Genomic DNA, 13545 nt, shown 5'->3' on the forward strand with positions numbered 1-13545 from the left:
AAATCCGATTGCTGCATCGGAAAGGCCAGTTAAAAATACATAATATACTTTGTTATTTTCTTTAATTTAATCCCTTTTTAGAATTTATTAGACAAAATTTAACTTTTATTTTACCGTGCCAATAAATATGATCATCACTGTATATATAAAATCGAAAATGTATGAATGTATATATATATAAAAGCGAAAATGTATGTATGTATATATATAATCGAAAATGTATGTATGTATATATATATAAAAGCGAAAATGTATGTATGTATGTATGTATATATATATAAAAGCGAAAATGTATGTATGTATATATATATAAAAGCGAAAATGTATGCATGTATATATATATAAAATCGAAAATGTACGTATGTATGTATATAAAAACGAAAATGTATGTATGTATGTATATATATATAAAAGCGAAAATGTATGTATGTATATATATATAAAATCGAAAATGTATGTATGTATATATATATAAAAGCGAAAATGTATGTATGTATGTATATATATATAAAAGCGAAAATGCATGTATATATATATATAAAATCGAAAATGTATGTATGTATATATATATATATATATATAAAAGCGAAAATGTAGATATGTATGTATATAAAAGCGAAAATGTATGTATGTATATATATATAAAAGCGAAAATGTATGTATGTATGTATATATATATAAAATCGAAAATGTATGTATGTATATATATATAAAAGCGAAAATGTATGTATGTATGTATATATATATATATAAAAGCGAAAATGTATGTATATATATATATATATATATAAAAGCGAAAATGTATGTATGTATGTATATATATATAAAAGCGAAAATGTATGTATGTATATATAAAAGCGAAAATGTAAGTTCGCTTTTATTGTATGTCCAAGAAAGGTTTTTTTCAGAGAAGCGGTCGGTCGCCTAACAACTTTTTATATCACATGTAAATCATAATATCTCAGAGTTAACAACGGAGCTCGCCTGTCTATTTAATTTGCTCGACTTCGGGAAGATAAATATTCAACAGTTTTCACTCGCTGCATGTAGGTTAGGCCTTTTCCTATAATGTTTCCCCCTACCCCCAACGTCTTGGGGAAAAAAAAAAGCATTCCCGCACTAAATGAAATGCTACCCCGCAGTCAAAAGTTGACCTCATTAAGTCATTAAAACGTGCACCTGCTAATTTAAGTTATTAAATAAATTCAAACGTGTTTCTGTCAGCATGTCGCGGTGGCGCAATGGTTAACGTCGCAAGTTTTTTTTTTCATACTTTAATTTACAACTTTGCCTCATACTTACCTACCAAAACATTTTTTTTTATTTTAACCCCCCCCCCCGGAGTTTTGATTTACCCAAAACCACACACACCTCCAAACACCCGGGCAACGCCGGGTCCCCTCGCTAGTATATATATAAAAGGCAAAACGATGTATATTTTTATATTAATCTTCTATATATATATATATATAAAAGGCAAAACGGCCACGCGCATTTTGTATGTCCAAGAAAGGTTTTGTTTCGGAGGGAGGGGGGGGTCTCGAGAGGGTTAATCTTTTTAGAACTTTTTATATACTCCCTAGATTATAATATCTTGCGAACGGACGTCTCTACATTTATTTTGATACACTTTTATAAAACTCACTCTATTCCGTCCTTTCGTGTATTTGTTCGTCTTTTTCGAATAAATAAAGCGAAACTCTTCAAAGTAAAACTATCAGTGGCCTTTTGTGTCAGAACGTCTTGAAAGCAATTAGCTTTGATCAATGTGGGGAAAACCCTTCATATCAGACAATTGCTATTCATTTGAGAGTTCCCCCTTTTTTGGAGGGAGCTTGGTTTCCCCCACATCAAATGAAATGGAGGAAAGCTTAACTGGCCTTGCGTGAACTCATTCACTTAGCAAGTCAACTTTTTGATTGACGTTGCTTAATTTGAACGCTTTTCACTTCCTGTGGCGTTATAGCGTAGCGGTAAGATGTCACATTTTCTTTCACTTTCTTTTCCGCTTTCGTGTTATGGGTTCGTCACGGGTTCAAGCCTGCCTGCCTGCTAACACTTTTTTTTTGTGCTCAACACAAACCTCCAAACACCGGGGGAAGTGCCGGGTACCCCTGCTAGTTAAAAATAAAAATTAAATAAATAAATAAATAAAAAATTGCTTAATTTGATCAAGCAGTTTTTTATTGTTTTTACAAAGGAATATCAAATTTTAGTGAGACCGATCGCAATGCAGCCATCTTGGCAATTTCCAGATACAAGGAGGGGGGCGTCAGGGAAGATAACTCCATCTAATTCTTAAAGTTTGTCAAAACACAGATGAAGTTCTAAAAATATGAATAAATTTTGAAATGATTTTTTGGAAGAAGAAAAAATAGACAGAAAAAAGGAATACTTAAAACGATTCAAAATTGTAAAAAAATCTCGTCAAATTTTAGCAAACTTCAAAAATTTGATATAGTTATCTCCCCTGGTGTCTCTCTTTGTAACTGAAAATTGCATTGTGATAAATCTTACTAAAATTTGACTTTTATCTGTAAAAATAAAAAAATAAACTACTTGATCAAATTAAGCGATTTTTTTTTAATGAGAACTTCATTCCATAACGGACACATACATTAGATTTTTCATTGTGTAACATTTGTTTGTTTAAAATCATTAAAGCATTTTTATTAATATTGAAATGGTACAATTTCCACTTTGAATATTATGTTATTTCCAAACACTTAGTCAGGATTTATCATCACTTCAGTGTCATAAAAAGATACCGTTATATCCAAGGATATCTCTTATAGGCATTCAAACAGAGATATATAAGTGATCTCCTTTCGTATTGTGTTATGCACTCCTGAATGTGCTGTCTCAGAATTGTGATGAACATATATCACTGTCACATTTTTGGAGTTCTGTATTGTCCAACAGTCATGATATTTCTAAGTTTTATGCATTGCCTAATTAGCTTAGTAGCCTTTGTCTATTGCTAACGGTTTTATGACCATGGCTTAATAAAGAAAAAAATATATATATATTACATCAAGTGGCTTTATGCCTAGTCTGGAACGATTTCATTTTAAAAAAAAAAATATGCATTTTTTTTTTTTTTTTACACAAATTTAGAAAATGACCTATTGGTCACATATTTTTTTGCTAGTATATATAACAAACAAACATATACTACACTGCATCCCCAATAACAAAAAAGGAGGAGGTAATGCCAAGGAGAATAGTCTTATAACAACAGAACAGATACTAGACTCCCATCCACTTTAATTGATCATTGAAAGATAGTAATAGTATATTTTGGGCTTCAGACATTTATAAGATGTGAATTAATCAAAGACGTTTCATTTTTAAATCATCAAAATTCACCGATAACTTTTTAAAAGATAATCATTGGAAGCTGAAAAATGAAAATCTCCATTTTCACAAAAATATTAAATTAATATTTTGATATTTTAACTGATAAAATTCTGTTTAAAAAAAAAAAAAAAAAAAAACTATTGAAGATAAAGTAATGGGTCTTATTTAGAATCTTTTTTTATTTAAAAAAAAAAAAAAAACTACAGAAAAATTTCTATAATGTATGTACCTGTCAAGGAACAGAAATATCATATTCCAAAAATCACCTAAATTGATCAACTAGTTTTATTTTTATAATAAAAATCATTTTTAAGCGATTAATGGGAATTTCTAGGCATTACAACATAAATCTTGTACGCATGAATTATTGTTGAGTTATCTCCCTTTGTTTCTTAAGATATTTTTCAAAATAGCAGGTGAGACAGTCACTTGTTGGATACTCATAAAATTTGATTTTCAAATTTAAAAATAATACTACTTGATCAATTTTCAATGATTTTTGGAATATGATATTTTTATTTATTGATGAGTTATCTCTTTGATAATTGACATTTTATTCATAATTGCAGACAAAATGTTTTCTTTATGGAAATCGCTGTAGACAAGGTATGAAGCAGTTTGATATAAAGAGCTAACAAAAATTTTTTTTTAAATATTCAAGGTCAAAAACCTAAAAAAGAAAAATACTTGATTAATTTATGTGATTTTTGGAATGTGACATCTTCATTCCATAAAAGGTGTATACATTGTTATAGCAGCAACTGGGGTAAAAAAAAATCAAAAGATATGAGTATAACTGATGACGAGTACAATTTTATTTTGGCGCACGTGAAAACTGAAACTGAAGCACAAATGCACCCATAAATATTTCGAAAGTTCCTCCCGCACACTCCCTTCAGAAGCTGGCGGTGCGGGAGGCAAAAGTTAATTCTAAAAACTATACCGGCTGAAACGCGAACACCTACATTCACATACATTATAAATGTGATTTTTGGAATACGACATCTTCATTCCATAAAAGGTATATACATAATAAACAGTTTTCGGTATTTTTGTGTTTTTTTACTTAAGTTTAATTCTACCGCTCCAGAAGATATCTCACTGCTGATGCAATTCTCTATCTATAGAAAAGCCAAGTACATCCAAGGATGGAGTACTGCTGCCACATCTGGGCAGGAGCTGCTAAAAACAGCCTATCCTGCCTTGACAGAGTACAAAATAGGCTTTGTGGCTTAGTGGGGGATGCCCTTTTCTCTTCCCTGCAATCTCTCTCCCACAGGAGAGACGTTGTGAGCCTGTCTTTGTTTTATCGTTACTTCCAGGGCAAGTGCTCGTCTGAGCTCCAATCTCTAGTCCCTCCCCCTCGCCAATCTGTCACAATAAACACCTGTCTAGCTGAAACCACTGTTAAACATTTTCCCCACTCTTTATCTGTGCCAAAACCAAAACGTAGATTTCATCAACAAAGCGTCTTTCTTAGAAGTACACGCCTGTGGAACTCTCTTTCGTTTGCCTGTTTCCCGCCTGACTACAACTTGGATGTCTTCAAGTCACATAAACAAATTCCTGATGAACTGCCCCCTTAAGTAAGACACTTTATCAAATCTCTAATACTAACGATTACTACGATACTATCCCATTGATTACTGTACATGCAATAACCCTTATCCCTGAGTGGCTTCCGGGCCTTCATAAGTGATGACTACCTTGTAAATAAATAAATAAATAGGAATCGAACAATGAAATTGAACATGTATATGTAAAAAAATTGCTGGGAAATATCATGAAACTAGTACAACAAAGATATCTAGCACCTAATATATAAGTTTTGTTTTTAATAAATAAAAAAAAAAGACCTCTGAAAGCAAATCTATAAATGTGTATATTATTACTTTGTTCATTAATCAAACGGAATTTGAAACAAAAAATAGTGTTCTTTTGGTTGTTGTTCATTCTGGGGTGCCTCAAATCTATTTGATCCAGAAGCTACTTAATAGACTTACCTAGAGCCATAAGTATAGAAGCTGACCATAAAAGATCTCCACACAAAGCGGCCAAGTATATAGGCACAACCATGGTGATACCATATTTCTGATAGAACGGATCCAACATAGTAAAGTATTTCAAAGCTCGCATCTTTTTGGCAAAGACGAGACCACCTACAAATACATAATTAAAAATACAACATTAATTTTTACAATTTCATATTTGTTAGTGATTTTTATTTTATTTTATTTTTTGCATGGTAAAATAAATCAACATGATTGTTAGTGATTTTTTTTTGCATGGTTAAATAAATCAACATGATTGTTAATGATTTTTATTTTATTTTATTTTTTGCATGGTAAAATAAATCAACATGATTGTTAGTGATTTTTTTTTGCATGGTTAAATAAATCAACATGATTGTTAATGATTTTTATTTTATTTTATTTTTTGCATGGTAAAATAAATCAATATGATTGTTAGTGATTTTTTTTTTTGCATGGTTAAATAAATCAACATGATTGTTAATGATTTTTATTTTATTTTATTTTTTGCATGGTAAAATAAATCAACATGATTGTTAGTGATTTTTTTTTGCATGGTTAAATAAATCAACATGATTGTTAATAATTTTTATTTTATTTTATTTTTTGCATGGTAAAATAAATCAACATGATTGTTAGTGATTTTTTTTTGCATGGTAAAATAAATCAACATGATTGTTAGTGATTTTTTTTTTTGCATGGTTAAATAAATCAACATGATTGTTAGTGATTTTTTTTTGCATGGTTAAATAAATCAACATGATTGTTAATGATTTTTATTTTATTTTATTTTTTGCATGGTAAAATAAATCAACATGATTGTTAGTGATTTTTTTTTGCATGGTTAAATAAATCAACATGATTGTTAATGATTTTTATTTTATTTTATTTTTTGCATGGTAAAATAAATCAACATGATTGTTAATGATTTTTATTTTGCATGGTTAAATAAATCAACATGATTGTTAATGATTTTTATTTTATTTTATTTTTTGCATGGTAAAATAAATCAACATGATTGTTAGTGATTTTTTTTTTGCATGGTAAAATAAATCAACATGATTGTTAGTGATTTTTTTTTTGCATGGTTAAATAAATCAACATGATTGTTAATGATTTTTATTTTATTTTATTTTTTGCATGGTAAAATAAATCAACATGATTGTTAGTGATTTTTTTTTGCATGGTAAAATAAATCAACATGATTGTTAGTGATTTTTATTTTATTTTTTGCATGGTAAAATAAATCAACATGATTGTTAGTGATTTTTTTTTTGCATGGTAAAATAAATCAACATGATTGTTAGTGATTTTTTTTTTGCATGGTTAAATAAATCAACATGATTGTTAATGATTTTTATTTTATTTTATTTTTTGCATGGTAAAATAAATCAACATGATTGTTAGTGATTTTTTTTTTGCATGGTAAAATAAATCAACATGATTGTTAGTGATTTTTATTTTATTTTTTGCATGGTAAAATAAATCAACATGATTGTTAGTGATTTTTTTTTTGCATGGTAAAATAAATCAACATGATTGTTAGTGATTTTTTTTTTGCATGGTTAAATAAATCAACATGATTGTTAATGATTTTTATTTTATTTTATTTTTTGCATGGTAAAATAAATCAACATGATTGTTAGTGATTTTTTTTTGCATGGTAAAATAAATCAACATGATTGTTAGTGATTTTTATTTTATTTTTTGCATGGTAAAATAAATCAACATGATTGTTAGTGATTTTTTTTTTGCATGGTAAAATAAATCAACATGATTGTTAGTGATTTTTTTTTTGCATGGTTAAATAAATCAACATGATTGTTAGTGATTTTTATTTTATTTTATTTTTTGCATGGTAAAATAAATCAACATGATTGTTAGTGATTTTTTTTTGCATGGTTAAATAAAGCAACATGATTGTTAGTGATTTTTTTTTTGCATGGTTAAATAAATCAACATGATTGTTAATGATTTTTATTTTATTTTATTTTTTGCATGGTAAAATAAATCAACATGATTGTTAATGATTTTTATTTTTTTTTTTTTTTTGCATGGTTAAATAAATCAACATGATTGTTAATGATTTTTATTTTATTTTATTTTTTGCATGGTAAAATAAATCAACATGATTGTTAATGATTTTTATTTTTTTTTTTTTGCATGGTAAAATAAATCAACATGATTGTTTATGATTTTTATTTTATTTTATTTTTTTCATGGTAAAATAAATCAACATGATTGTTAATGATTTTTATTTATTTATTTTTTTTGCATGGTAAAATAAATCAACATGATTGTTAATGATTTTTATTTTATTTTATTTTTTGCATGGTAAAATAAATCAACATGATTGTTAATGATTTTTATTTTTTTTTTTTTTTGCATGGTAAAATAAATCAACATGATTGTTAATGATTTTTATTTTTTGCATGGTAAAATAAATCAACATGGTTGACAAAAATAAAAACAAATATCTTTTTCTTTTTTTACTCACAATCACACCTAACAAGCATATCGCCACTTGGATGTATTTGGGACGTTGCCTAGGAAAGATTAACAAGATGTTGGTTTACATCACATTTAAACCTTGACAGAGTTCAAAATAGACTTCGTAGCTTAGTGGGTGTGCCCTTTTCTCTTCCCTGCAACCTCTTTCTCACAGAAGAGACGTTGCGAGCCTGTCTCTGCTTTATCGTTATTTTCATGGCACGTGCTCATCTGAGCTTCAATCTATGGTCCTCCCCTGCCAAACTTTCATGAAAAACACTCGTCTAACTGAAACCACTATCAATAATTTCCCACACTCTTTATCTGTGCCTAAGCCTAAATGTAAATTCCATGAACAAAGCTTCTTTCTTAGAACTGCACGCCTGTGGAACTCTCTCCCGCTTGCCTGCTTTCCAGCTGACTACAATCTGATTGTCTTCAAGTCCAATGTAAACAAGTTCTTGATGAACCGTCCCCCTACGTAATCCAATTGACAAAATTCCAACTACTTATGTTTACTACACTATAATCACATTAATTAATGTATACCCCATTAACCTTTATCCTTGAGTGGCCTCCGGGCCTTGATAAGTGGTGATTCTTGTGTAAAAAAAAGAAACAAAAAAAACTGCATATCCGGGAAGCAGATAGCAAGAAGGGAATTCAAAAGTCTAGCAGTTTGAGGGAAGAAACTATTACAGTAGAAAGCTTTCTGGCATTTAGGAACCTCAACAGTGAAGGGTTGAGATTTTGTTGCTAAGCGGGTTTGTCAGGGATATATGCGCCGAGGGGGCACAAGTGTAACAAGTTCATCAGAGCACATTCCATTCAAATATTTATAAAACAGGCACAAAGATGCAACATTGCAGTGATGGGACAGGGGTTGGAGCTTAGTTGACAAAGTGGGATATATTAGATTGAAGACTCTTTTTTAGACCTTATCCAGGAAAGAGAGACTAGTGGTAGATGCAGCAGGCCAGATGTGGCAACAATAGTCCATGCATAGGCGACTGGTCGCTTTGTAGAGGTATAGGATACGCTCAACATGTGAGTAGTCTTCCCCATTGACATCTATGCATTTCTGGGCACGTTTAACAACGTTTGCAGATACTACCTGTAGATCTTCTCTGGTGATTCTCCTGATAGCATTGGTAATGTTCTCCTTTAGTTGGTTTAGATTGTGAAGATTATTTTTGTTTTAAAGTCCCCCAAAGATAAAAATCATGACAAGTCCGGGGAACATGGTAGCTATAACCCTTTGCTTATTGTTCTCTCGTCCGTAAACATGTCATGAACTTGTGTCAGTGATCTGTGAGACGTGTGGCATATAGCGCCATCTTGTTGGAAAAAGAATTTCATTTTGTCTTGTGGTGTCAGTTGGTCTGTAAGAGAAAGATTAGAGAGCTCGGGCTGCTTTTAAGTGGGCCACCCTCTCTCTATATATATATCTATATACTAGCGAGGGGTACCCGGCGTTGCCCAGGTGTTTGGAGGTGTGTGTGGAAACTCCGGGGATGGGGGGGGGTTAAAAAAAATGTTTTGGTAGGTAAGTATGAGGATCGAACCCAAACCCTTGAGGCAAAGTTGTAAATTAAAGTGTTAAAAAAAACGTGCGACGTTAACCATTGCCCCACCGCAAGATGCTGACAGAAACACGTTTGAATTTATTTAATTACTTGGATTTAGCAGGTGGCCGTTTTAATGAGTTAATGAGGTCAAGTTTGACTGCGGGATTTCATTTACTGTTGAACGCTTTTTTTTTTACCCCCAAGATGTTATAGGAAAAAGACTAATCCACATGCGGCGAGCGACAAATGTTGAATATTTATCTTCCCGAAATCGAGCAAATTAAATAGACAGACGAGCTTCGTTGTTAACTGTGAGATACTACGATTTATATGTGATATAAAAAGTTTTAAAAAGTTGTGAAGCGAGTGACCGCTTCTCTGAAAAAAGCCTTTTGTAGACACACAGAAAAAGCGAGCACACATACATACATACATACATACATACATACATGATGATTGCAACGTCTTGTCAGACGAGTGCCACTCCCTCAGACACTTAAAGTCCATGAGCCCAAATGCCTGAGGGAGTATCTATACAAAGATGATGTTACAGAGTCTTAGCTTTGTACGACAGCTAAGTCTCTCTCTCGGTTCAAAATGTTGAGATCCAGCAACAAGCAAGAGCAAGATAGCCAGCAACAAATTAAACTGCAGACCAGCTTAATGCGGGTACTGGTCTTCCGCTTTATGGTTTTTTAAAATCAGAGATTTGCTTCTCGTAGAAAGGTTGCCTTCACCACGGCTTACGGGAGCCCTCTCTACCCCAATACACATATACACACACACAAATATACACGGTGCTAGTTGGCCGTTGACCCAGAAAAAGAGTTCATTCGCCCTTTGGAAGGATTAAACAAGACATACATACATACATACATTTTCGCTTTTATATTTATAGATAGATGAGGGATGTTCAAAAAGTAATGCCTCCTACTTTTTATTCCGCCTGAATGCATCAAAGGGGATTGCAAATTGCATTGTTATGATGACTGATCGTATGCATTCATAACCTGAAAGTTTCATCTCTCTGTTGAAGATATTGACGGTACGAGACTCTAAGAAGGCAACGCCTGTCATGGACATGCATCAAAAACAGAGATGCATCATAGAATTCTTCCATGCAGAAAAAAATTGAAACGGATCCACATTCACCAGTGTCTGTTGAACGTTTACTAAGCAGTTAATGTCAACATAGTTAAGAGATGGGTTCAATTATTGGGGAGGGGGGGGGGCTATAAACACTACAGTAAGTTATTTTTTTAAATTTATGCTTATATGTCTCTATTTCCTTCCATCTTTTTGCTTCTCCAAATCTCCATTCGTCTTTGAGGAGTTGTTTAGTGGTCTTCTGCTACTTATCGGAGCATGTGTAAGACGTACTATAAGGAAAATTTGGGCATTTGTACGGACAATTCTCATCCTATATCCTCCATAAATTTTTTATCTACAGACTTGAAATTTGGTATATAGGGTATTCGAACGGATGCACCGAATTGAAAAATTATTTTTTTCCCCTGAAAGGTGTGAGTCCCTAGATTGTCCTTATCTATATGTGGTTCGTAACAAACAATGCAGAGTCACACAAAAAGCCCGAAATAAGGGTTTTGGGGCCGTTTCGTGCAATTGCCGAAAAAGTTACCTGCCCATGTAAACGGAATTGAGCACTGTCTGTATACAGTCACAGTAACATTTTTTGGCGTATGGACAGGACCTGTGGCACAATGGATAACGCGTTTGACTATGGATCAGAAGATTCCAGGTTCGAATCCTGGCAAGTTCGTAATAATTTTAACCATCATTTTATCCAATGTTTACTCATTATCTTTACACTTAGTTCACAGGGTATTTTCGTTTTTTCAGTGATTTTGTTTTGTGTATATGCGAATATCCCATACTACAAGTTCACAGGATAGCGTTGATAGTAAGACGATGTTGAGTGTACTTGATTTTGTGTTTGACTCAGCATTGTCTGTGCCGACGCGGCACAGCCACTAGTATTTAATAAAAGATGAGGAATAAAAGTTACATAGAACTTTATTATATCATCAGAAAGGAATAAAAAAGTAGTTCACTATATTTTTCTTTATTGAATCAAGGACGTCCTAAATTAGACATGTTCTTCGGCCTTAAAAAATGTTGTTTTTTTTTTTTTACACAGCCATCACCACTTATGAAGGCCCAGAGGCAACTCGAGGATAAGAGTTAAAGAGTGTACAGTAATCAATTGGACAATATAGTAATCGTTAGTAATAGAAATTCGGTAAATTGTTAATTTAAGTGGCACGGCTCATCAAGAACTTGTTTACGTTAGACTTGAAGACAACCATATTGTAGTCAGCTGGAAAACAGGGAAATGGAAGACAATTCCAGAGGCGTGCAGTTCTAAGAAAGAAACTTTGTTCATGGAATCTACGTTTAGGTTTAGGCACAGATACTTATGATTAATGAAAACCACAAAATATTAAATTCCAATGAAAAACAATAACGAGGATCGAACAGATGCAACACTTTTTCCTTTTCAGCATCCTGACAAAATGGAAGTTTTTATATAAAAAAAAATTGTTTCATTTCATCATCCTAAATTATCCGCAACAAAATAATATTATCTCTACTATTATATTCAAGTAACTTAGGGGGGAGGGGGGGCTCATAATTCCCAAACAGCTGAGCTTATCTTTTGCAACTTTTACACAAAGGTAATTTATATATCTGCCAGTGTTCTTAGATATGTTTTCGACAGAAATTCATCCGATAAGCATCAAAATTCAGAAAAAAAAAAATCCAATCCTAAAAATAGTTTTTTTCTTATATAGCTAAAAAAACTTTTTACAGGGAAATTTTTATACATTACACCAGCAAGGGAGATAATAAAATCTCAGCAAAGTATTTCTTCTTAAGAAAAAGAATTATTGACATCTGGAGATATAGCTCAGTTGTAGAGCATTCAACTACAAATCGAATGATCCCGTGGTCAAGCCCGGGTGTACCTCACCATTTTTTTTTTTTTTAATTATGAGTTCAATTTACGATAAAAGAAGAGGTACCATTTAAAATCACTGCAAATCATTTCTTTGTTTGCATATTTTAAAACTAAACATTAATTAGAAGTGACTTTTCCAGGGCATTCATCGTCAAGCCCAAATATCAGCTGACATGATATTGTAAACAAACACAAACGAAATACAATGAACAATATTATTATTATTATTATTTTTTTTATATTCATTTTTTTTTTTGCAAATTAGTCCACCAGGCAAATTATTTCGCTTAATATATAATAATCAATAGAGGATTAATTCTATAATAATTCATATGCAATCTGCATAAATTAAAATATCATGTTTAAGCATATTGTACGACCGGGCAACATCGGGCGTTCAGCTGGTTTCCTTAATAAATGCTAGTTATCTCCTTTAGATAACGCCCAAATTCCGAATAAGTGTCCATCTATTTACATTCCCCATTCCAAGACAGACTGGAGGTCATTTTTCAAGGTTTCAGACATTGCCATTATTGCCAATAACATGGTACAACAACAACAAATGAAAATTGGCTAGTCAGAATCAAAGATTATAATGCCAAATGGTATTGGAGTCAGGTTTTGAAAGCTGACAACTTTATATGCGAGTTAGAAATGAAGCAGGCTGAAGATGTATTGGCATGGTTTAGCAAGACGTTTATAAGACTCCGATCGTTTATGTAAAACTGCACATAACTATGAAGCAACCACATTTTTGTATCATCATCAGCCTAGAATCCAGAACATTGTCGCTCAGGAAACTGTTCAGAGACGTGCAACCAAGTGAATACTCTCCATTAGTCACCTGCCACATTCAAAACGCTTTGCTTCTCCTGCCGTTTTGCAAATGACTTGCTAAACACTACAAAATTATTAACCATTTCACCAACAACCAGCAAAAAAAACCTTTTTCGGCACTTCTACACTATTGGGACGAAACTTCAGAAATCGTAAAACTGAATTTCACATGAAAACAATGGTATCCACGTATTCCTTGAATTTTTAAGATAATTATATCCAAAAATTACGAAAATCGATAAGGTAGAAAATTATTTATTAAAAGAAAAGAAAAAATAGA

At 31.8% G+C, this 13545-nt stretch overlaps 1 protein-coding gene and 1 non-coding gene across 3 annotated transcripts in view; one reads left to right on the forward strand and one right to left on the reverse strand.

The window, feature by feature from the left end:
• Positions 1 to 13545, reverse strand: part of LOC145246115 (high-affinity choline transporter 1-like) — a 145640-nt gene that overhangs the window by 39319 nt on the left and 92776 nt on the right. For both annotated transcript variants that reach the window (XM_080107949.1, XM_080107948.1), the window contains exon 4: positions 5364 to 5519. In XM_080107949.1, the coding sequence (XP_079964075.1) occupies positions 5364 to 5519 (156 nt within the window). The remainder of the gene's footprint in view (positions 1 to 5363; positions 5520 to 13545) is intronic.
• On the forward strand, positions 11156 to 11228 carry Trnah-aug (transfer RNA histidin (anticodon AUG)). Its single transcript has one exon. It is a non-coding gene; the product is annotated as a tRNA-His (tRNA).

Source organism: Euprymna scolopes, chromosome 23 (assembly GCF_053919585.1).
Source record: "Euprymna scolopes isolate OS-2025 chromosome 23, ASM5391958v1, whole genome shotgun sequence".
Taxonomy (NCBI): Eukaryota; Metazoa; Mollusca; class Cephalopoda; order Sepiida; family Sepiolidae; genus Euprymna; species Euprymna scolopes.